Source organism: Erpetoichthys calabaricus, chromosome 11 (genome assembly GCF_900747795.2).
Source record: "Erpetoichthys calabaricus chromosome 11, fErpCal1.3, whole genome shotgun sequence".
NCBI classification, from domain to species: Eukaryota; Metazoa; Chordata; class Cladistia; order Polypteriformes; family Polypteridae; genus Erpetoichthys; species Erpetoichthys calabaricus.
Genome location: NC_041404.2, coordinates 67,871,560 through 67,898,317, shown reverse-complemented (window position 1 = coordinate 67,898,317; position 26,758 = coordinate 67,871,560). Strand labels below are relative to the sequence as shown.

Below are 26,758 nucleotides of genomic sequence, written 5' to 3'. Positions count from 1 at the left end.
CCTATCTGAATTTGTGTGTTTTGTCATTCCGTAGACACTAACAGTAATTACAAAGAATGGCATGGAAGTACAACCAATTCCTGTACGAGTTTTGGATACAGACACCATCACCCAAGTTAAAGAGAAAATCCTTGACCAGATCTGTAAGGGAGCTCCATTTTCACAGAGACCTTCAGTGTCTACTCTGGATCTTGGTAAGAATTAACAGATTGTTGCTTCTTTTTGCAGGAAATGCAGTGTTTATTACTGACAGTAACAATAATCAGTTGATATCTATTTATAGGTTTAACAGGTGTGTTTTCCTGAGGTAGCTCTACAGAACCCCCTTAATTTTCTGTGTGCATTTTATAAATATATATAAATATAATTATGCAACAACTAGAAAAAACATTTTTAAAAACCTTAAGTATTTTAGATTTAAATCTTTATTTCTTACCCACCTGCACCAACAAATCTCTCCCTCTTTCTCCCTCTCTATAATATATGTAGATTTATTCAGCCTTTGGTAGGCAGAATTGACAAATTAAAAAAAAATAATAATAATATTGACACATTCTTCAAAAATGTATGTGAGTGAAAGGGCATGTTACCTAAGTGCAGCAAATGTAGAAGGAATTACACAGTCACAGGGAAATTACTTTACTGTAAAAATTGATCTATATAGAGAGCCAGCATCAAACAATTCTGTCTTTAACTATTCACTACACCAGTGACAATTTACGAACTTGTGCACAGTTCTCTTTGTCACACCCTTTGAGCCTAAAACTTCAATGAAGGGTGACAGCATCTTTACTAATTCAGAAACTGAGTTTGCCAAGTTGGTGTTTCATTCATAATGCAGACACATATATATATAATACCCAGTAGAGTATTACAAAACTAAACTGTAATAGTCATATATTAAAACTGATTCTCAGAAGTGCATAGAGTATTCTTTAGCAGCGATGGAATGGACACACAAGTTTGCTTATTTATTGACAGACATGAGAAAATTAGTTACTTACTTCAAACACTCATGTCTGCAGCTGAAGCTTATTTTTCCCATTAATGTGCAGTGCTTGACAAAATGCAATCACAGAATGGAGCAAAAAAAATACTTCTGTTTTGCAGGTGAGAGTGGGACTGAGGTTGGCTGTGTGCAACAACAAGTGTGGGTGGTGATAAAATGTTTTAAAAAGTGGGCCACAGTAGTCTTAAAAATATTTTTTTACTTTAATTTACTGTACCTCTGACCTAGTATGCTCTTAAAGCTAGGAATGTTGGCTGCTTCAGATTAACTGCTCAAATATATTTTTTCAGTGTTGTCCTCAAAATAATATACTCATTTTCTTTTGTGATATACTCATTTTCTTTTGTGACAACACTTCACAAATTATCTATATGGAAGATTCTTGTGGCTTGCTTTATTCATGCCATATCATCACAACTGGAATTTCATTTTATGATTATTATGATTTGCATGTTATTTGAACATATCACCAAACACACAGTAGCTATAAATGAATAAAAGCTTTAAAATAAACAAATAGGTGTATTTGTGCTTTAGGGAAAAATAAAATAGTTCCAGCAATACTTCCAGTCAGTGTCATCTAGGTAGGTTCTATGCATTTTATATGCAAAAGACCTTCAATTCCTATTGTGTTAAGTTCTTATGAATTTTATCTGAGCTGTACTATGCTTTATTCTGTTTTGATGACAGAGTGGCGTGCTGGAATGGCTGGTCACTTGACCTTGTCAGATGATGATGTGACTGCTGTGGTTCAAGGACGCTGGAAACGACTTAACACTCTTCAGCACTATAAGGCAAGATGTGCTGTTGTGTGTTTTGTGTATGTGGACACTTTTTGTGACTGAAGACAGAGAAGAAAATTAAAATTAGTCAAAACCTTTTATTGATACATACCAGACAAGGGTAAAATGACAGAGAAACACAGTCCTAGGACACCGCACTTCATCTGCCTCGAGCGCAGATGTCCTTGCTCTTTTATACCTTTCTAATCTCCTGATCGTTGACCATGTAAGCAATAAAAATAGCGTCCTGACTCATTGTATTTTTCCAATTTTGTAAAGTCATTACCCTAAAGGTATATTTTCTTGTCACACACATCATCAAAAGAAAACTTCCAGAAAGTATACATGCTTTTTGTCACGTGCGCAAAACACAAACAAGTTTGATCATTCTGTCCTATTTTCTGTACACACATACATTTTGTTCAATTACATCATTTTATGTTTTTACACTCCTCCCTTTTTGAACAAAATGATGTGGGCAATATAATTAAATTGAAATGGTTGATGAAGGGGAAGGGGGGGGAAAAGGGGATGGGGAGGAGAAAATGGAAGAAGCTATACGAGACATGTGCTCCTCATGTAGCATATATGCCCTTTCCATTGAGGCGGTAAAGTACTTAGATAGAGATCACCACCCATCCTTGGGTAGCCCGAGAGGGTGCGGGTAACAGCCAACAGAAAAAGTATTTTTAAGATAGCCATTTCCTGCAATGCGATGCGTGGATCCAGGCAGGCAGTCCTTCAACTTTCACGGCGTGTGGTGTGGATAGAAGAATTTGGAATGGTCCTCTCCACCTAGGCTGATGCCAGTGTTTCCTCCGAGTATCTCGAACCAGGATCCAGGTGCCCAAGGGAATTGGTAAATCCTTGGAAAGGGGGCTGGTCCTCCAGGCTTGATTAACCTGCTGGTGGATTTCCTTCAACGAGGTTCGCAAACCTGCAAGACTAGAGAGAAGATCATTGTCCACAGTATGCAAATTCACATTTCCTACAACCATGCCAACGGGCATGGGACGTCCGGTCAGAATCTCAAACGGCGATAGTCCCAGTTGTCGGTGTGTCCGTCCCCTTAGTCCCATTAAAGCTAAGGGTAGTGCATCCGGCCATGATAAATTAGTTTGGCCAACGCCCACCACTCTGTCTATTCCATTTCTTACATGCCTTCTTGAAATCTAAACCTGTCTTCTTTTCTATAAATTTCCTAGGAGACCCATTTTTACGGGGCGTCTGTTGATCCTCCGAAAATAATTCTTCCAGCATTAATGATTTTGATCCCCCTGTGCGGCGATTAACAGGCTTACTGTTATAAGTTCCCATTATGTCCCCTTGCTCTCCCGGGTCCTGTATTTAATTTTCCAACTATATACTGATTCGCCTAATCCCTTGTCCGTATGAATCAGCGAGGTATTAAGTGTGCCACTCACTGTTCCCTTACTGTTCCCTTCTTTTTTTTCCCAAGGGGAGACACCTAACTATCGGTCCTGTCCCAGTTCCCAGGAGAACACGGTATTGTTGCTTATTCCGTATGTAGATTTATTTATTCCGTCCTAACAGCAATCCTGCAATCTGTGCTCTTTTTCGGTTTATATTTCCATACATATATATATACCACCCCGTTACTCGTCCCGTTAGCCTGTCCGCTCACATCCCCGGATTCCAGCTCAGGTGACTTCGTGTCCGATTCGGTTCAGCAGAATACTACATCAATACGTCCAGCCGAGTCTAGGATATGGGTGAGGCCAGTATCCTTTCGTCAGACCTTTCGTATGCGTCAAACTGCTTGGGTCAAGTCTCCATCACCTTAAGCAACCCGTTGAGATATGAGTATGACTAGACGGTCAACAGGAAACTCGCCCTCCCGTTATTTAGAAAATAAAAAATGTTCGGAAATCCCCTGGTGCTTACCCCAGCCTGGAAGTGTGCAAGCTCTGTCTGGAAATCCGTTCAGTCACCGTGGATGTAGCAAAGAGGAGACCAGGGGCTCCTCACGCAAGAACTGTTTCAGGACAGGGCAGTCCTAACTTTTGCCGGAGCTGCATGCTCTGCTGCCGGAGCTCAAGTTGACGGCAGTCCGCTGGTAAGACGGATCACTGAAATGGTCTCGCTGGAGGAGTCGACCGGCCGTCTCTTGCCCCACGTCCGGGCGCCAAAAACTGTGGACACTTTTTGTGACTGAAGACAGAGAAGAAAATTAAAATTAGTCAAAACCTTTTATTGATACATACCAGACAAGGGTAAAATGACAGAGAAACACAGTCCTAGGACACCGCACTTCATCTGCCTCGAGCGCAGATGTCCTTGCTCTTTTATACCTTTCTAATCTCCTGATCGTTGACCATGTAAGCAATAAAAATAGCGTCCTGACTCATTGTATTTTTCCAATTTTGTAAAGTCATTACCCTAAAGGTATATTTTCTTGTCACACACATCATCAAAAGAAAACTTCCAGAAAGTATACATGCTTTTTGTCACGTGCGCAAAACACAAACAAGTTTGATCATTCTGTCCTATTTTCTGTACACACATACATTTTGTTCAATTACATCATTTTATGTTTTTACATGTATCAACTCCAACCTTTATACCTACATATTTACCAAGACATTACCAGGCTAACTATCTCAAAAATTTACAGAGATTTGTTTGTTTTCACTTACAAGACAATTTATTAATTTTCTGAATCAGTATCATTCAGTCATGTATACCCCAAGTAAGAAGAGAGTTGAGAGGATTTGGTGATCTAGGAACCTGCTAAAATCCTACAATTTCCAAAGTATAAAGCGTTTTATGTTCATACGCCATATATTTCTAAATCATTTAATTTGGTTTTATACTGCAGCGTTATCTTCTGTTCCCAAATGTAGCATCACTATTTCCTCCATAGTTTGGATGGAGACTAGTTTATTATTTCATAATACATCCAATTTCTATACATTTTTAAAACCTGTAACCAAGCAAAACAAAAATAAAATAATTTTCATTTCACATGTTTTGAACTTTCTAGCTAGTGACAGAATTATTTTGCACCATTGCCACATATTTAGCTTGGCATATTTTACAAAAGACGGTCATAATACCATGTGGATGATATAGTTGTTTTTTAGCTTTTGCTCATATTTACAGTAAATTTGCTTGAAAATCAATATTAGCAATAAAACATATGTTTAAGGCAGGCTAACATAGGCTATATTCATTCTAATCAGTGAATTTTATGGCTTTGTTTTCTCTGATGTCTTTGCTATTTTCTGATCATTATATTTCCCCTCTCCAAAAGGTCCCGGATGGTGCAACAGTGGCTCTGATCCCTAGGCTGCACAATGGGCTTCAACATGGTGTGAATCAAGTTTTCATAACTGGTGAAAGTATGTAAACATTTTTTTTTTTGACTTCCCAAAATAATCTTAGACTAATTTTTGTTGAATGGTTCTATGTGAAGTGAAAGGGTTCTGTGGTTTTAAATTGAATAAAGTGTAATAGATTTAGTATATAAAATGTTTGTCATGTATCTGTAAATCAAGACATACTGAAAACAAAATTAACAGTGTGAGAAATGCAATGTGGAAAAGTTTAAAAGCACAAAAAGGAGCATTAAAAGGTTTGAGATGTGATGGTTTCTGTACAAAAAAAGAAGTGAATGATCTCCTGTGAGCAAAAAAAAACCAAGCCTTTGCTCAGCATTGACTGGACAAAGAAAGTAACATAATGACTAAATTCCCCCAACAACAAATTGATTTCTTTAGTGCATAATTTAGACATGAAATATTTATTCATACTAAACTTTTTTTCTCACCATTAACATTATTGTAATAAAACTTGTGCCCAATATATTGTAAAAGTTTGAAAATAATGTATTGGATTTAATGATGTGGATAACTATGACAAAGGCAAAATTGCATTCCGTTTGGATGTTTGTTCATATCATTTTTAGGTTTGCAAATAAGAAAAATGACATATACATAAATGTAAATTATTTAATCATTTTCCATGTACATTTGTTGCTGATATGTATAATGCACGGTATAGAAACTAGAAAAGAACACTTCTACACTTGAGCCACTACTCGGAAATATACTGTTTCCAGTGCTGAAGGAAAAAAGCTTCAATTTTGTAACATTAGAGTAAAATGAGTTTGGTCCTAGACTCTCTTTCTCTCTATATATATTTTTATTTAGTTTTTCATCATTTTCTAATTTTAGTTCTTAGTTTTTTGTTCTTTTGTTTTTTTAATTTAGTTTTAGTTGATCAGCAATTCATTTTTAGTTTTTGTCACATTTTATTAGTTTTATATTACTCAACAAAAATGTACACATGGATACAGTTTTGCAAGTCAAAAAACATGGTTTTCTTCATAGTTGTCAAATTGTATACCATTCATGTTGTACCTGTCAACTTAATACATACAATTTTAGTCTATGACAGAACTCCAGATTTCTCCTGATTATGTGATAGTTCAAGGCTTCCAGTATGATCAAAAATGCAAAAATCAAATAACAAGTGTTCTCTGATCTTATATGGTGCCACTGAGTATGGTTGCTGTTCTGTTGGCTTTGATCAGATTTTGAATTATCTTTGAGTTTGAGTTAACTTTGAATTTGAGTTTACTTTGAGTTTAAGTGTCATATTATTTTCTTTTTTTTACACCCACTACTTTGGGTTACATTAATTATGATGGCCAGACACTCACCAGCTCCCTGATTCGATTGAGTTGATGTCATTTGTCACTAGAACGTGAAACAAGTTTAAGCAAATGGTTATTTAATTTCAAAAACTCTCGTTTATTTTTGAAATTCCCTTAGCAAGCAGTAAGAACATTGCATGCACACACACACACACACACACACTCTTATTTTATATTTATTTTTGATATCACCTGATGTTAACTATATGTCATCTACCCATTTCAAAACATCGAAAGTGTATTTTTTTCAGGGAATTCTTACTTTGCTTAATTTTTTTGTAATACTGAAGTCCCTACTTGAACTGTGTTAATAACAATAATAGCAGAATACAGATGAAAGTTTTTGTGTATACTGCATTTCTACAAGCATACCATTCACATCAAATGCTGAACATGTGTTATAGCTTAGATCATTCACTTAATAAGAAACATGCAAGATACAGGTAGCTCCCTGCGAGCCTAAGCTGGGAGGATGTAATTTAACAGCACATGTAGGGATAAACATATTTGGCAATTGAGAGTGCTTAATAACACTTCTAATATCCAGCTGTAAAACAGTATCTGAAGTTACACACGCTCAGTTCACATAAACATAACATGCAATCTCCATACAGACAATGACCAGGTTAGAAATCAAACCTAAACGCATGATGCTGTGTAATAATAATAATAATAATAATAAAATGTAGGGCGGCACGGTGGCGCAGTGGTAGCGCTGCTGCCTCGCAGTTAGGAGACCCGGGTTCGCTTCCCGGGTCCACCCTGCGTGGAGTTTGCATGTTCTCCCCGTGTCTGCGTGGGTTTCCTCCGGGCGCTCCGGTTTCCTCCCACAGTCCCAAAGACATGCAGGTTAGGTGGATTGGTGATTCTAAATCGGCCCTAGTGTGTGCTTGGTGTGTGGGTGTGTTTGTGTGTGTCCTGCGGTGGGTTGGCACCCTGCCCGGGATTGGTTCCCTGCCTTGTGCCCTGTGTTGGCTGGGATTGGCTCCAGCAGACCCCCGTGACCCTGTGTTCGGATTCAGCGGGTTGGAAAATGGATGGATGGATGGATAAAATGTATTATTTATATAGTACCTTTCCCATGGTCAAAGTGCTTCACAATAAGTCAAAGAAATACAATATGAATAAAAGCAGAAATTACGTTAATAACACATGATAAAACTAATACCAAACTTTAAACATCAAATAACATAAATTTAGAAAGTCAAAGTTTTGAATTAAATTAAGAAACAAGTAGGGAAAAAAGAAGAAAGCCATGAACAAATAATACAATTTGTGTATGTTTGCATGGACATGTATAAGTATAGATGCTATGTTCACAAACAGTCAAAAAATTTGAAGGGTATTGACCATTCAATGGCTATTCATTTGTTGATCAGTTCAGATCCAACAATCCAATCCAGACCTCCATGCCACTGCAAAGTAAACAGGCCATATGAAGCCATCTCATTTAGAGATGCAAACTCCTCATGTTCGTTTGTTTTTATGTGTGTGGTGGATGGCTGAAACTCTTACCCGGCTGGGATGCTGTAATGGAAGGACCAGGGGAGAGAATGCATACAGGGCAGTATCTCCCCATGTGCACTAGATTGCTGCCCCACTGGTTTGTAGTGGTGCTTTGGACTCACACAGGGCTCCATGGGAGTTGGAGTTCAGCCCAGCCCTGTTGTGTGGGTGCTGCAGGAACTGCAGAGCTCTAATTTGTCAGGCTCCCGCTTCACCCGGAAATGGTTCAGGACAATGCCAATGGACCACAGGAACTACTCCTGGGTGTAGAGCCAGAGTTGGGAGGAGGTGGACAATGCTTGCTGGAGGAGGAGTGAAGGTGGAAGAAGGAGATAGAGAAAAGGATTGTGCTATTGTGCTTTGTATTGTGCTGTGTAGATGGGAAACTTGGGAACCATTTCCCACAGAAAAAAAACGCATGTTGCTGAACTTGTGTCCCGTCTCTCAGTGTTGGGTTGGGGGACCTGCACTCCCCCTGCAGGCCACACGTGACATATCAAGAATGCAGTCTGCAATGAATCAGATAGTTCTAGTGCTTTAGCACAGATGATCCATTTGTTAAACATGACAATATTAGATTAAGAAAATTCACTGCACACAGATCCATCTCTAGAGTTTATAGAGCAGATTTGGTACGTTACACTTGTTAAAATATACCCTGAGTGAAATGCTGTACTTCAGAATTGACAGTGCTGATGATCACAAACATAGCAGATTATGATTCTCTTTTAAAAACGTTTCAATACTGCAGAATTCTAAATATATTAAGATTATTGCAGTCCATGTATTTGGTATCAATGAAGCATTTAACATAGAGAAGTTCATCAGAATAGTGTGAGAGGAACTTACTATATAACACTATATGGCACACATTGAAATATCAGCACCAATAACCTGATAAAAAAACCAAATGTACACATGTAATGTCGGCTCATTTGATAACATTGATTGCTTTCTAGAATATACTGCAAAAGTACCATCAACAAGTAATATCTGTGCAAAGTAAGGGTGAATTTGTTGAATTTCTTTCCTTGTTTAGCATTTAAAGAGAACATTTTTTGGGAGTGGCTATTCAAGCTTGACAAATCCACCAAGGCTCTAATTTTCAAGTTATTTAGCTAGTAATGTGTGGCGTGTTTTATTTTAAATGCCTTTTCATTGAAGTTTGGTGAAGGCTGCCTGCATTTTGCTCTCAGCAGGGCATCCATGACTGAGGGTCAGTTAGGGCCAATGAAATCCGCAGAATATGTCATTAACGAGTGATGAAGCTTTGGTACATGCTCTCAGTTCTAGATGGGAAACTGATAATTGAAATGATTAATCTATAGAATCAAAGTTAAACTTATAAAAACTGGTTTTAGTTTTTATTTTCTCATTTTTGTTTAGTTCTAGTTTTCAGACTTGTTTTAGTTTTTGTCTCATTTTCATCCATCCATTATCCAACCCGCTATATCCTAACTACAGAAGTCATGGGGGTCTGCTGGAGCCAATCCCAGCCAACACAGGGCACAAGGCAGGAAACAAACCTTGAGCAGGGCACCAGCCCACCGCAGGGCATCTACACACACACACACACACACACCAAGGACAATTTAGAATCGCCAATGCACCTGCATTGAAACATAAAATGCAGCATACTTTATTGAATCAGTAAGGGACACAATTTTACCTCTATTGTTGTACATATTTCATGTATACACTAGCTCTTCAAAGTGCAGAGAATAGCAGAACAACTAAAATCAAACTAGTTAATGCAAGCTTAGCAAATGAGCATCGTTTTCTCAATGAGATTATACGTTACATCTGCATTATTATTGACATTATGCAGTGTTCACATATTAATGGTTTAAAAAGAAAAAAAAATACATTGCACAGTATAGTGGAACATCCAGAACAAGATGGAACACAAAGTGATGTCTTCTAATGCAAATTTGCCCATGAAACGTAATAGGCTGTTAAGGTGGAGGTATCCATATTACTAACCAAGAATGGTAAACCGGATGGCATGGACGCAGGTTTACTAACTAAACCGGATGGCATGGACGCAGGTACACGGCGATGGGACCATGAGACGTACTGCTGGGCGCGTACGGCGCACGTCTCATAAACCGCAATCGAAGTCGTATCCACCGTGAACAAAGGACTCACGGCCCAAAAACGAAACAGCTCAACTGATGTGAATGAGAAATGAAGCAACAAGGCGCCCATAGCTAACGACTACCGACATAGCCACGCCAAAAAGAGGATTCTGCGCTGCAGCCCGGATTCAAACGGAAGAGGCTACGGAGGCCCCACAGGTCCACAAAGATAGTACGAAGGGCGCAGGCGTCACCGCCATATTGTGAGTGGCACTACTGCAGAGTGAAGTTAGGAATAATGTGCTGCTTGGAATTGTACAAACTGCTGAACGAAGAGGCTACGGAGGCCCCACAGGTCCACAAAGATAGTACGAAGGGCGCAGGCGTCACCGCCATATTGTGAGTGGCACTACTGCAGAGTGAAGTTAGGAATAATGTGCTGCTTGGAATTGTACAAACCGCTGAACGCTTTACACCAAATACAAACACAATACAGTTCCACTAACGGAAATAACAAATAAAACAACAAGCCCATACCTAACGACACGGCCACAGAGATCGGCCACAGAACAAACAAACACAACAGGATTCGGCGCCCCACCCAAAGTCAAACCGGAGAGAGTACGGATGCCGCAAACGTACACACTACACAGCATAGTGAAGCAAAGCGGGCACGGCTCCAGAAAGAGACAGCTCGACTCACAGAGATACAAACACCAGCCCGCCTGCATGAAAACAATGCATCCCGGTAGGATCAATGAACGCAGGCGCCTACAACGCACGTCTGAAACTGCGGAAGCACAGCAGGCACGGGTTCAAACCAAAAGGGCTTGACTGACGGATATACAAACACGAGCCCGCCTGGATAAAATCAATGAACACAGGCGCCTACAACGCGCATCTGAAATGCCGCGGGCAAAGCGGGCACGGCTCCAAAACGAACGAGCTCGACTAATGTATTTCAAGACACCCAAGGCCGGGGGTAGGCGAGTGAAGCGAGCAGGGGGCGGAGCCCATTTGTCAGTGCAGAACAGAATGTCATACATATCCCTGGTGACGAATACGTTTGCTGTGGAATGTTTTCGGTTGCCCATAGAGGGATCTCTGACCTGAGACAGCACAGTGCAGGTGCTGCCTATGTCAGAGCAGTTAAAGAGCACGAGACACAGAGTGGAATTGCCTGAATTAATAACTTTTCCTCAGAGCTGACTCGTGTGCATGCAGTTAAACACAACCTGAGCTATAGCAGTGCTGATTGTGGTCAAAAGCTGAACCAGTATTTTATGTTTTTGTTTCTTAATGTGCTTGAAGGAAATATGATATATTTCGATTCGATTACTTGCAATAAAATTTTTTTTAATTGAACTGCAGCCCTACTCTTTAGACACAACCACTACTACTCTTTTAGCCTAACCAACATGACATCTTAAGAGTTTGTAAATAATGTTCTTGTAATATTAAGAACAATCCGAATGCAATATAAGCTGCCCTCCTTCAGCATTTTTCTAGGGAAATTTAACTTACGACATTAAAAACATTTGAAGACTGGCGGCTCACCTGTGACATGTCTACTTGCTTGCTATCTGCTGCCTATGAATTATGTTTTGTATCATGGTCAGAGAAAAGAGAATCGTTTTAAAGGACCGTTTTTTCAGGGCTACAAATTATTGTACGTATTAATGTGTTTTATTAAAAGGATGGAAATATATGACCCTGCTCAGGATAATTAATTTAATCTACTCAAGAAATTTTATTAACACACATTGCTATTGTTAAATTTCTTTTCATGTGTTTGTGGTTGTCTTACATTTTCTCCACATTTATTTTTATATACATTCATAGCTGAAATGATCTTAGCTTTTACAGTCCCTATATAGTTAACCTTATATGCAAGTGTCTTATTCTATAATGATTTTAGTCTTTGTCATGATTAATGCTAATGCATATCTTTCCTCAGAGACCCCTATGCTGGAGGATGGGGAAGATGGTGGTGTGAAGCTGTGGCATTTGGTTAAATCTACTGAGGAGCCAGAGATTCCAAAGCATAGGAGGAGTAGTCTTCGGGAGCGAGAACGGGCAAAAGCCATTCCAGAGATTTTTCTAACAAGGTTATTATCAATGAAGGTAGGCACATGAAATGTTGCCTTTTTCTACTGTTTGTGGAATGAGAATGCAGAGGATGTTTTGGGATTATTCAGGTTTAAAGATATTCTGATATTGTCATAATTTTGTAAAATGGTCAAGAAAACTGCATAGCAATGTGGACCTTTTAGCATGCATGTGTTTTTTGACTTCATCTAAGTTAAATAAAAAAGATGGGCTCTGGATAAATTGAGGATAGGATAATTAAACAGACTGATGTTTGACATATGTTCATAAGCATTACTGTTTCTGCTCATGTCCCTTAGATCCTTGTCACATTTGGGTAGTTTGCAAACTGAGCATGGCTTATGTACTTTTTGATAATGGCATGAGTCTGAGGAGACCTGCATCCTTCCAGAAATAATTTTAATTACACCCAATAAACATTTCTGTAGTGGGCTTTGTTTTTTTGGAAGGTAACAGAGTATGTCTCGCTTTCTTCAGCTCTAGTGTGAACAGTTTATTGCAACTGGGTCAAACTGTGGTTCATTATTTTATAACACTACATACCCTATAAAAAAGTAACACTATTTAACCTGTTTGTAGAAATTGAGGCCCCTACAAAGTGTCATGCTGTGTTGTACGTTAACACTGTTCTATAGAAAACTTGAAATCAGACATGAGTTCCTTTTAACAAAAAGCCAGATATAATAACTGTATGATCCTGTTATGATCCAAATAATTCCAAGATTACACAACAGAAGGCTACTAAAAAAAAAGCAAATAGAAAATAGTGTTCAGATTGTGGAACTATCTACTTATATCATTTATTTTGCAATTTTAAGACCTCTGTATAAAGAAAAATCAGATGCAGGAAGCTCTGTTGCTGATGTTATTAAGACACATATCATTAAACTGTTTTGCTTGAAAACAAGGCTATATGATTAAACCTGTATGGATAGGGCAGGCACAATTTTTAATAGCAGTAATGAGTATTGTCCATCATGCGTCAAGGTGGATATAAACCAGTCATGACAGATGGGTTATCCCAAACATGTCTCTTTGAAAAGTAAACTGAAAAAATATTACACATTGACATTTTTAGACATTTTGCAGAAGAACTTCTCATGATGAAATGTATGGTAATAAGTATAAACAGCTATTTTGAAGTTTATTGCATTGTAAATGTTTGTCTTTATTATGGATTGTGATTCCTTTTTTTTTTTTTTTTTTTTTTATAGTTTTACTAGGGGGGCAAGCCCCCTTGGCGCCCAACCCCCAGTTGCGGCCAGTCTGCCGCTCGCATTGTAAATGGGGGAACCCCAAGGAGATACTGTCACTCCTCCAAAACCCCCTCTTAAACGGTGATACAATGGGAAAAAAATAGTTTTTTTTTTTGTTTTTTTTTTTTATTTTTTACATCCTCTTTGCTCGATCAGCTGCTGGCATGCTTCCGTTGCTATGCTGCATGATCTGCATCTCGCGTGGTGCTTCAAACATTTAAAAGCCTGTACAGCAGCTGTCCTACTCTTTGTCTTTTATTTCCAGCCCCGGGCGTGCTTAAATCTCTTGGCACTCTTGGTTAAGTCTCTTGGGATGTGAGTTCTTGATTTTTTTAGTTTATAATTTAAAAACGGAATGAGAATCTAAAAATCTAACAACATCACATTAAAGTTCGATAAATTCTGAAAAGAATGATACCAAACATATATATGTAGGTTTTAAAATAAGCCAGATTTAAAGCGTGACAAAAAAGTGACATAAAATCGTTGCACAAAATCATTGCACTTTTAGGCTTAGGATTTTATATATAGAGAGTAGATTTATGTGAAGGGTCTTTTTAATGTGCTTGATGTTTGCTCATCTACAATGTAATGAATTATTATTAAGTTTAATGGCCTATTAAGCTATTTATGCAAAAATGTCTTTTGCAGATAATTTTATTTATTTCTTTTAGAAAACCATGTATTTGCAGAATTTTGTTTTCATTGCAATTGAACAAGCAGTTTATGAATACACTTAGAAACAAACAAATATATTCTTCAGAGATTATTGTATAGAAAAAAAATTAAAAAGGGATACTTGAAATCACATTTTTGTCTTTTTCTAAAGCTGACAAAAATGTAAAAGGGAGTATGAAAATGAACTAGCAAGAATTAGAATTAGTTTACTAGGGCTAAATATATAATACTAAATGTGTTCTTTTTTTGTTTAATATGCTGAAATAAATGTTCACGTTAGATACATACAGAAATATTGTTTTTCAATGCTTCTTTCAACACAGGGCACTCTTCAGAAGTTTGTGGATGATGTTTTTCAATCCATCCTTAGCACAAACTGTCCTGTACCAATTGCTGTCAGGTACTTCTTTGATTTCCTGGATGAAATGGCAGAGAAACATGGTATAGATGATGAAGAAACTGTTCACATTTGGAAAACAAATAGGTGTGCTATTTAATGCATGTTTTGTCACCTGCTTTTCCTTATGCTGTAAAAAAAATATTTTTACTTTTGCACTGACTTTAAGTAAAAAAAATGCATTCTTCTATACCTTTGAACCTTTAAGTGAATTGGTTTGTTGGAGTAAAACCAGGAAATGTGTAATATTTATCATATTAAGGAGTATGCACAATTTTTATTAATGTTTGTTGAATGACATTATAAGCAAAGTTTATAAATGAAAAAAGCAATTAGTTCAGGCTTTCAGAAACAGAAGGGTTACTTAGAAAGTTTATAGCCTAAGCCTGGAAGGAGTACTCTACAATACTGATTTTGTAAATAGCCAAAGATTAGCACATTTGTATTAAAATGGATGAATTCCAAGTACCTAGCATTTGTTTGTTTTAGAACCAAGTTAACACTGATGCAGAAAATGACAAAATCAAGTCATTTAATTCTTATTGCTAGAGAACAATATGCATTTGGAGGGTCATTCTTAGCTGGTCTGTGTGTACCAGGACCAATACCCTTCAGATGTCAGTGATGTATTCTGTATTAGAAAAAAACACTTCATACTCACTTTTCAAAGAAATTTTATAAGAACAATTAAAGCTTGGGCACTACTTTGTCCTGGTATAATTTCAACTAAATTTCATTCTGTTGTTGCATCATGCTTCACATTAGTAAGCTCAGAGCATTGTATACATATACAGGTGTAATGTAGCTAAAACAAAACACACATCATCATACAAAAAAGTAAAAAAAAAAGTGATTTAATAAACATAAGCAGATCAGCTGGGAAAAGAGAAATAAAATTCTGCTCTGCATAAATCTCAGATAAAATCTTTTTCTGTGGCCCACAGTCATTAAGAAAAACGAGTTGATTTAACTGACTATAATCAGCTGTTAGGTGTATGCATATTGCTTGCGAGAAAGTGGCGTTTTAAGCCTTCGGTGCCTTCTGTGATTCTGGGGAATGTGAACTCAATCTCAAATAAGATCGACGAACTGGCTGCACTGGTGAAAAATGTCAGAACCTACAGAGAATGCAGTTTGTTGTGTTTTAGTGAAACATGGCTAACTACCACCATCCCAGATGCTAACGTGGAGCTACCTGGGTTTAGCACAGTTAGAGCGGACAGAGATGCAAGTACCTGTGGGAAGCACAAAGGAGGAGGACTCGCTCTCTATGTTAATACACGGTGGTGTAACTCTGGACATATTAACGTCAAAGTCTCCACATGTTGCAGGGACATCGAACTGTTGGCCGTAAGTTTGCGTCCCTATTACTTGCCCAGAGAGTTTGGGCACGTCATTGTTGTTATTGTTTACATCCCTCCTCGGGCGGATGTGGAGACAGCGAGTGACATCATCCATTCTGCTGTTGCTAAATTACAAACGCAGCACCCTGAGGCACTTGTGCTAATCTCTGGAGACTTTAACCATATGACGCTGGACAAAACATTACCTGCCTTCTCCCAGTATGTGGACTGTAACACCCGGGGAAATAAGACTATTGATTTACTGTATGCAAACGTTAAAGATGCATACAGCGCCACCCCGCTGCCTGCGTTTGGGAAAGCAGATCATAACCTGGTTCTGCTTCAGCTTCACTACAAACCAAAAGTGAGGGTCCTACCTACAACTACACGCTCATTCAGGAAGTGGACCCCGGAGGCTGAGAATGCTCTGAGAGAATGCTTTGGAACTACAGACTGGGATATCCTGCAGAGATCACATAGTGAGAACATTGAGGAGGTTGTTGACTGCACTACCGATTACATCAACTTCTGTATGGACATTGTAGTTCCAGTAAGAACTGTACGCTGCTATGCTAACAACAAGCCATGGATTACAAGTGACATCAAGGGCCTTTTGAACCAGAAGAAAAGGGCTTTTAACACTAGAATTACCAGAGCCTACGAAAAAACTCGTAGATCCGGCCCACCTTAAATCGCTTCTTAAAACCTTTCTCACCTCTCTGCCAGCGTCTTTTGTCATCTAAATGTACTGATAAAGACAAGCTGCCAGCAGCCGGCTATTCCATCCCCCCAACGACTTAGAACGTAAACAGGCTTTTCCCAGCTCTTGCCTTGATTGAATATCTAGGAGTGAAGTGGAGTTTTAGAGTAGAAATAATAAGATTGTTATTTAGAAAACACGCATTTCATATGTGTTGCATTTCTACAGTAATCTGTGTAAACACATTGTTAAATATAGATGATGGCATCCTCCGCTCCCACCTTCTCCTGATATGCAAACTGCAGAGGGTCGAGGGCGTGTTGAACCTGTGGCCTCAGGTGGTGAAGCAGCAGCCTCTCCATGGTCTTCATCACATGTGATGTCAGAGCAACAGGCCGGAAGTCATTCAGCTCACTAGGACGTGATACCTTTGGGACTGGGGTGATGCAAGATGTTTTCCAAAGCCTCAGGACTCTCCCCTGTTCCAGGCTCAGGTTGAAGATGCGCTGTAGAGGACCCCCCAGCTCCGATGAACAGACCTTCAACAGTCGTGCTTTTTTTACTTAGAGTCAGAACATGAGCTTGTTCAGCTTATTCAGCTTCTGATCTGACTCAAACAGCGCCAGTATAACTTCACACCCAACCTGACGCTGTTCGTTTTCAAATAATATTGCATTACTTCGACGATGTTTTCTGATTGGTACTATTCGCGTCATAAAATGATTTCTTCAAAACGTCACATATATTTGTCTCTTTCTTTTTTTAAAATGTGCGTTGTAGCACTCAGCAACTGGCCACCTGCTATGGAGGACTATTTCGGACAAAATTAAATAAATAAATAAATGCGCAAATAAATTAAAGTTCTGTGAAATGTGAGCATAAATAAATAAATGTATCATGAAATGAAGCCTTAATAAATAAATGTGCCATGAAATGAGAGCATAAATAAATAAATGTGTCACGAAATATATTTTTTGTTGCTTATTTATTTATTTCATTTTGTCCGTAACATTCCTCCAAACCATCATGAAATACGACTTGAAATAAAACTGTCACTTTCACTCGTCAAAGTTGAGAGGGTGGGCTCTAACACACCATCTAGTTATTGATTGGTTAATCGACTTCTGTAGATTGGCTATGCCTAATTCAACATGGCTGTGTGTGAGATGGAAGTAAACGAGATAGCACAAGAATTAATTAGAAAAATGCTTACTACTGCCGATGAAATGGATTCTGCCGAAGATATCACATATTTCAGAGAGAGAATTGTTGCAGAGAAATGGAAGAATGCAAGAAGACCGACGTTCCAGTTTGAATTAAATATCACACATTTTACTTAACCATGTAATTTCACATTTATGATCTTTTCACACTGCTGACATTATTCTGCAAAACCAAAATTATTTCTCTCCTTCCATACTTTACATTATGTTAACTGGGCTACTTTATTTGTGGTCTAATAATATTACATACCTGTGAAGGAGATCCTCTTTTCTCCAAGTCCAGAGGCAGCAAGGCTTGCTTTGACAAACACACTTGGTATTTTGGTAGAAGTCTGGTCACTTAGACAACAGAAATTATGTGTGTACATTATGTGATGTACTAGGCTTGGAGAAGGCATCCTTCTAGTAGACCTAAATTGCCTCCTTGGGTTGTTTGAGCCCCCATACGGGGGCAAACAGCCGTGCTACCTCTGCTGTTAATTAAAAGAAGCAACACATTTAATTTTTGACATGCAGCAATATAGTTTTTAACAAGATAAAATTGAATGTGTTCAATAAATGTGCGCATCACTGTATTTCTTCACTGCAACACTGAAAGCCCCAGTTAAATGTAGAGGAGAATCATCCTTTCTGGAATGTGGGCACCATGTTTTGAGGATTGTTTAGGAAAGCTAGAAGTAGCAACATACTACAAATAACTACAGAAGGGTAAAACTGAATCAGGATACCAGGAAACACTGTATAAAAAATATGCTCACTAAACTGCAAAGGAACCACAGGTCTTAGAGAAAGAGAGAGAGAGTATAAATAAATGTTTAAAACCTACTTTAAACAGTAATTATGGGGGGTGGTGAAAAACAAAGAAAGGTGTTGTTTAATTACGAAAAAGGGGGGGAAAAACAGGTAAAACAACAACAAAAAAAACCCCAGAAACCAATTGTATGAGAATACAAACTGAAATGAAAATGAATCAAATTTTTATATATAAAAAAGTGGTAGAAAAAGCAGAAAAAGGCAAAGGTAGTAGACTAACAATTACATAGAATAAAAAATACAATTACATGAAAAATATAAACAATGTGATATAAGAAAATAGAACATATTGGTAAACATAGAAAAATAATTAAGAAAAAAGTAAAAAATGAAATAGTCACATATTGAGAAATCAAGGAAAAATACATGCATAACAACATAGGAAATTAGTAACGGAAAGCTATTTAATAGCATGAAAAATTAACTCAAAATTGTTTCCACAGTCTTTCTGCTGTGGGTTACTGAATGTACTAAAACAAACACTTGCAACAATATATGTGTATAACATACCGTTAAGTGAGAAGAAAAACAACTGTTCATATTAAAGTTTATTATCCTAAAAATGCACATAAACCTGTTTTGTTTCCTCCACATCCTTTGCATCAAATTAATTTCTGCATTCTCAGTCTACCAAAATCACTTGACAGTAGGTGAAAACTGCATTTTAAGATAACCACTGTTCAATTATACTCATTAAGTTTCCATCCAGTTTTTTGCGACGTTTTGTTATCGACAAACAGAATATACGTAAAAAAAATTTGCTGTCTCCAGCCTGTTTCCATCAAACTGGCTTTTTATCGATAAAATGGTGTGCGTGATGACGTCATCCCCCCAAAACGAACTGTCGCATAACTTTTGTTGTATCGCGAAAAAAATCTGCCCTTGAGCCGTTTCCATACATATGTCGCAAATTATCTACCTTTTGTTTTCCACGTTACAACCCCCTCCACTAAACAAAGAAACAAAGAAATGGAGAGATTATTCAGACAGTTTTTTGAAATTTGCCAGCTTACTGTTATTTCAGTTTCACAAATAATTGGAATTGTACATAATATCCGAAGACGACAGCAGAATGAAGCAGTTGCTTGTCTGATAGCCCTAGAGCTCGAAGGAAAGTACCCCCAGTGCGACGAAACCCACGGGTATGGGAGAGACGACGGAATAAGACCTTCTGGAGGAGGTGGTGGAGAGACTTAACAGAAAATCTCTGGCTGCAATATTTTATAATGACACGGCCGATGTTTGAGATGTTGTGTGGATTCATCAGTCCTGATGTTGCGCCCATCACAGGTTGCCACCGACCACCGGTTCCAACCCCAAAAGCGGATTGTCATCGCCCTTTTACAAGCTGGCAACCTGCGCCGAGTATAGAGTAGTTGGAGAAACTTTCGGGGTTAGTAAAACTACCGTCCATCGATGTGTATATGCTGTGTGCATCGCTATTAAAGAAAAATTAATGCGGCGTTATATCAGACTTCCGACTGAAGCGGAGGCCAATGAAATTGCATACCGCAATTCCTTGGTGCATCTTGTGCCACAGATTTACGGTGCGCTGGATGGCACGCTTGTGCCTATTCTTCCCCCGACGGAAGGCTACCGCGATTACATTAATCGCAAAGGGTGGCCATCTATTGTTCTCCAGGCCCTTGTTGATGACAGGTGCATGATACGAGACATTTGCGTTGGCACTCCTGGAAGTGCCCATGATGCAGCTGTGCAGATCTGTACAGGTGAGCCTACCTTTCAACATCCCTTCACAGTGCGATAACAACTGAATTAACCTGCTTCCCTTAAGGTTTTTAATTAAAACTGAAATTTGAATTAATACAAAATAACGACGTTTAATCAAAAAAAAAAAAACTCTCTTCATCAGACCATGCGAACCGCTCCGCCATTCTCGTTTTGATTGCACGTGATGAAAATGTGACACATTTATTTGCGTTAAAGCCCTTTTTTCCGACAAAAACTGTTTCCAATGTAGTTTTTGCGACATCTGAAGTATCGATATAGAATTTATGCGCTAAAGTTAAACGGAAAAATATTATGTCGACATGTACAACATTTTATCGATAATTAGCATTTCCATCGGCTATATCGGTAAAAAAAATTTGAAGCGCTAAATATTTTTTCGCAAAAACTCCTTGGATGGAAACCTGGCTAGTGTAACAAAGTGAATATAAAGAGGCGAGTATGTTTATAAAATGATGGCTCCAACTCAACTATTGTGCGACATTCACAAAATATTTCTGTTAGATTTAATAGCTCTTCAGTATTCAGCAACTGATATTTCGTTTGTGATGTGGCTACCGTCAGGTCTTTCTGTTTACTTGTAGGCAGGTTGTATTTTGCAGACAAATAACTATTGCAAATTTACAGCGCTATTAGCACAGCCACCTAAAATACAGTAGTATATCTTGAACAGGAGTAAGAGTGAGTACTCGACAAAGTGGGGGTAGGTCTTCGCTATCAAGTGGGGCACTTACAGCTGAAACCTCATGTGCTGATTCCTGAGGGGATGAAGAGGTTAGAGCTTCCTGAATTAAAACTGCCGCTTCACGTAGCGACTCTGGGCAACTTTTTGTAGCAGTCATATTCGCCATGGACACTCACAAGCACAACTTTAAGCATGCGCTTTGGTACCTTGAGAATCATATGGCTCATAGTTCGATTACTCTAGGCTGAAGGTAACACTCAACAAATCAATAACTAGAGGGTGTGTTAGAGCCCACCCTCTCAACTTTGACGAGTGAAAGTGACAGTTTTATTTCAAGTCGTATTTCATGATGGTTTGGAGGAATGTTACGGACAAAATGAAATAAATAAATAAGCAACAAAAAACATATTTCGTGACACATTTATTTATTTATGCTCTCATTTCATGGCACATTTATTTATTAAGGCTTCATTTCATGATACATTTATTTATGCTCACATTTCACAGAACTTTAATTTATTTGCGCGTTTATTTATTTAATTTTGTCCAAAATATTCCTCCATACCCTGCATGTTCTTGCGCACACTAAATCAGACAGCGCTATATGCAATCATCAGATTCAAATGTTAACAGTTATATAGCACAGAATTGAAATCAGCAGTTCTTAGCATTCCACCTACTGTAACTTGCTTTCTTTTTTCTTCGGTTATTGTCTTGAATAAAAGTGCACTTGTTTTGTTATACTTTTACATCAACATATAGCGCTGAAGTTACTGCTCTTTACTATGCTTTCCTCTGCATGTCCTGGAGTACAAAAGAAACAGCATACGGCAACACGTGGGGACTGGCAATACTGAGGGAAAAAAACACGCGGTCGTATGTATCGTGATACACTGCAATACTATAAGGGCGTCTTTATGTAAAAACAGCAGTGTCAGGTGGGGGGCGGTAGGGATGGATCCTGAACGCGACTGAGACAATGAAAATTGAATTTTAAAAAACTAAAGCTAACCTTTACAAATATCATAAATTACACCAGCTGTTACAGACTGAAATCAAATGTATCTTTTTATTCTAAAATAGTGAAAATAAGAACACTTTTCAAAAGGGAGTTGTGTAGGATCGAACTCATGACCTTCTGATTCCCAGTCAGCGACTGATACTGTTTCGCCACGGAAGCAGTGATAGTTAAGTCATGTCAATGTCTCACACTAAGGCGGGTTTTTTTGGCGGTGGCTTTTTTTTGTACCTTTTGTGAAAGTGTTTCTTTGATATTTGGACTTCAGGCTTCATACATTATATAGTTTATGCCTACATTTTGTCAATTGCTACTAGAATATATAACACGTTTCTGTTTTAACAATGTGTTTACACAGATTACTGTAGAAATGCAACACATATGAAATGCGTGTGTTTCAAATAACAATCTTATTATTTCGACTCTAAAACTCCACTTCACTCCCAGGTAATCAATCAAGGCAAGAGCTGGGAAAAGCCTGTTTACGTTCTAAGTCGTTGGGGGGATGGAATAGCCGGGCTGCTGGCAGCTTGTCTTTATCAGTACATTTAGATGACAAAAGACGCTGGCGGAGAGGTGAGAAAGGTTTTAAGAAGCGATTTAGGTGGGCCGGATATACGAGTTTTTTCGTAGGCTCTGGTAACTCTAGTGTTAAAGACGGTGATCAGCATGAGCTCAAGCGCGTGCAGAAGGAACTCCGAGTCCAGCTCAGGGCGGCGAAGGAGCAGTACAGGAGAAAGCTGGAGCAGAAGTTTGCAGAATAACAGCATGAAGGAAGTGTGGGATGGGATGAAGATCATCACTGGCTGCAGCTTGAAGCGGGGTACCACCATCGAGAGAGATGTGAAGAGAGCAAACCAAAATGAACAACTTCTTTAACAGGTTTGACCACCCTAATCCACTCTCACTCTCACCTCAGAGTACTGCAACCCTCCACCACATCCTTCTGCTGAACCAGCATAGGAGAGACATCCCCCACCCATAATTACAACAGCGCAGGTGAGCAGAGAGCTGAGGAGACTTCGTGCCAGCAAAGGAGCAGGTCCAGATGGAGTATCGCCACGACTGTTGAAGGTCTGTTCATCGGAGCTGGGGGGTCCTCTACAGCGCATCTTCAACCTGAGCCTGGAACAGGGGAGAGTCCCGAGGCTTTGGAAAACATCTTGCATCACCCCAGTCCCAAAGGTATCACGTCCTAGTGAGCTGAATGACTTCCGGCCTGTTGCTCTGACATCACATGTGATGAAGACCATGGAGAGGCTGCTGCTTCACCACCTTAGGCCACAGGTTCAACACACCTCGACCCTCTGCAGTTTGCATATCAGGAGAAGGTGGGAGCGGAGGATGCCATCATCTATATGCTACACCGATCACTCTCCCACTTGGACAGAGGCAGTGGTGCTGTAAGAATTATGTTTCTAGACTTCTCTAGCGCCTTCAACACCATCCAACCTCTGCTCCTTAGGGACAAGCTGACAGAGATGGGAGTAGATTCATACCTGGTGGCATGGATCGTGGACTATCTTAAAGACAGACCTCAGCATGTGCGTCTTGGGAACTGCACATCTGACATTGTGGTCAGCAACACAGGAGCGCCACAAGGGACTGTACTTTCTCCGATCCTGTTCAGCCTATATACATCGGACTTCCAACACAACTCTGAGTCCTGCCACATGCAAAAGTTCGCTAATGACACTGCTATCGTGGGCTGCATCAGGAGTGGGCAGGAGGAGGAGTATAGGAACCTAATCAAGGACTTTGTTAAATGGTGCGACTCAAACCACCTACACCTGAACACCAGCAAAACCAAGGAGCTGGTGGTGGATTTTAGGAGGCCCAGACCCCTCATGGACCCCGTGATCATCAGAGGTAACTATGTGCAGATGGTGCAGACCTATAAATACCTGGGAGTGCAGCTGGATGATAAATTAGACTGCCAATATTGATGCTCTGTGTAAGAAAGGACAGAGCCGATTATACTTACTTTAGAAGGCTGGCGTCCTTCAACATCTGCAATAAGATGCTGCAGATGTTCTATCAGATGGTTGTGGCGAGCACCCTCTTCTACGCGGTGGTGTGCTGGGGAGGCAGCATTAAGAAGAAAGACACCTCACGCCTGGACAAACTGGTGAGGAAGGCAGGCTCTATTGTTGGCATGGAGCTAGACAGTTTGACATCTGTGGCAGAGCGAAGGGCGCTCAGCAGGCTCCAATCAATTATTGAAAATCCACTGCATCCACTAAACAGTGTCATCTCCAGACAGAGGAGCAGCTTCAGCAACAGACTGCTGTCACCGTCCTGCTACACTGACAGACTGAGGAGATCGTTCCTCCCCCAAACTATGCGACTTTTCAATTCCACCCGGGGGGGGGGGGGGGTGTAAACGTTAACATTATATAAAATTATTGTCTGTTTTTACCTGCATTATTATCAATCTTTAATACTGTATGTTTTTTGTATCAGTAAGGTGCTGCTGGAGTATGTGAATTTCCCCTTGGTATTAATAAAGTATCTATCTGTCTATCTATCTATTGAGAATGTGTGCGCATTTAATAAAAATAAAAGCTAATTTTTGACTTTATAAAACACATTTAGTTAATATGCCCCACTCCACCTTATAGATTTAAGAAATATTTTTATGATATTGCAGGAAAAGAAAGCCATGTCTAAAAAAAAAAAAACATTGCTACAACATTAAGAACATAATTTACTGTAAACCAAGTACTTTTCCCCTTTCATACCTAAAATAATATTTTTTGTCTTTGCAGTACTGCTGTGTCTTGTAATTCCATGTTACAAATGACATTTCATGCTTTGTACAGCATGCAGTTTGTGTGGCTTACAAGGCTAGTGGTGTTTGTTTATAAACACATATATACAAACATACACACACAATTGATTCACAAAGTTTTCAGACCCGTTCTGACCCGTTCTGCACACTTTTTGAATGATCTCTGTGTGTGTTGTCACAAAAGCCACAAAGAGCCATAGCAAGGTTTGGGGCAGCCACCCGAATATTTGGTTTCCTGGCTGCAAATTTACGTTTAAATGATAGTACTGCTGTGCATAAAACTGAGTCCAAAACAGAACTGAGGGAATAGGGAAAAGGTGTGGACTTTTAAAGGGGAAGACAGGAAGTGAGATCAAAGGGGTAGGGCTCATGAAGGTCTTCAGCCATAGGTTCGAGCCCGGATGTGACATCACAGGGGCCAGAGCCGGCAAGGTCTCCTTCCATAGGCTTGGTCCTGGAAGTGACGTCAAGAGGGCCAGGTGGGATCTCCCATGAATGGTCTACAGGAAAGGGAGAAGAGTCCGTGCACTTTGCCACATCCTGCTATGACTCGGAACTGCCCTTACTCAAGCCCTTTAGCTGCCTTATATCAAAATCACTTCACATGACCAACAGTGGGCATATTGTATTATCTTTTTATTATGTCAAAACCACTTTCTGGGACTGCTTTTTTGCAAATGGATCTCACTGCTATATTCAAAAACTTAATGTTCTCACCTTCAAAAATGTACTGTTCAGTAAATTAATTTGTCAACTGATAGTTATTGTATATACACAGGATAAGATTTTGTGTGTGTGTAAATTTTGATAAGTATTAGAAATTTTGTTAGCATAGCTACATTCATTATTATGGGTTTGTTAAAGGTAAATATGCTAAGCAACAGTTCTCAACTTCTTTCGTCTCTTTTTGTACAAGTAAAAACATTGAAAAATGGTTAATCTAAACATTTCTGCATTAAACACTTGATCAAAAAGCTTGAGACTGTTTTCTGTGAAGATGACATGAGTAGATGAGTATGGTGATTTGTGTCCACTTTTAACAGTATTCTTATTGTGGCAGACTGGTTATAATATTAAATCCTTATGAATTGTTCTTTGTACCCTTAATTTAGTCTCCCTTTGAGATTTTGGGTTAACATCCTAAAGAACCCACAATTCATCTTTGATGTTCAAGTGTCTGACAATGTTGATGCTATCCTATCAGTCATCGCCCAGACCTTCATTGACTCCTGCACCACATCAGAACATAAAGTGGGCCGTGTGAGTACCTGATGCTTTGCTTTATAGTTGAATTGGTATATTCAGCAGGATTGTGTTGAAGCATCATGTTCATTTAGGTGGCGTTCCTGTATTATCAAAAAAAAATCACTCTCTGCATTAGATTATGAACGACTACTTTCTATAGTCCTGACTATCGCAAGGAAAAACTAGTCATCATTTTCGACTACTGACAACAATGAAATCATTCTGTGGGAGCACATTTTCCGCAGCAAGCCTCAGATGCTCTAGTTTGTGGGAGCTAGAGCCTCTTGTGGCAACAATTATTTAAGCTTGTATATTTCTTTGTTTAGAGCAATGTAAGCAAAACACAAGATATTTATATGAAATAGTAATATACAATCTATATGAAGCACAATGAATTTTGTAAAAACTGTCAGACATATAAATGACAGAAATATATAGTCACTTTACATAAAGCTAATTCAGGTTAAATGATTTTAATTCAAACCAGACACATTAAGTGACTGCCCATGGATCAAAGAGGGATTTGAAGATTTGGATTGATTTGCCGCAAATTTAGTTTAAACTTCAATGGCCATGTCGCTGTACCACATGTTTATTATTTTTAGATGCATTAATAATAAGGGTCAAAACAGAAACCAGTTCTGGGCAAGATGTCAGTATATTGCACTGCATATTCAATCATGCACTTACACTTACTC

General features: G+C 38.9%; 1 protein-coding gene across 1 annotated transcript in view; it reads left to right on the top strand.

Moving 5' to 3' along the window:
- The window catches only part of plxnb3 (plexin B3), a 249,749-nt gene that overhangs the window by 198,992 nt on the left and 23,999 nt on the right, over nt 1-26,758 (top strand). The window contains exons 27-32 of the mRNA XM_051933522.1: nt 35-194; nt 1,700-1,803; nt 5,066-5,153; nt 12,011-12,177; nt 14,420-14,580; nt 25,928-26,075. Of these exons, the coding sequence (XP_051789482.1) occupies nt 35-194; nt 1,700-1,803; nt 5,066-5,153; nt 12,011-12,177; nt 14,420-14,580; nt 25,928-26,075 (828 nt within the window). The remainder of the gene's footprint in view (nt 1-34; nt 195-1,699; nt 1,804-5,065; nt 5,154-12,010; nt 12,178-14,419; nt 14,581-25,927; nt 26,076-26,758) is intronic.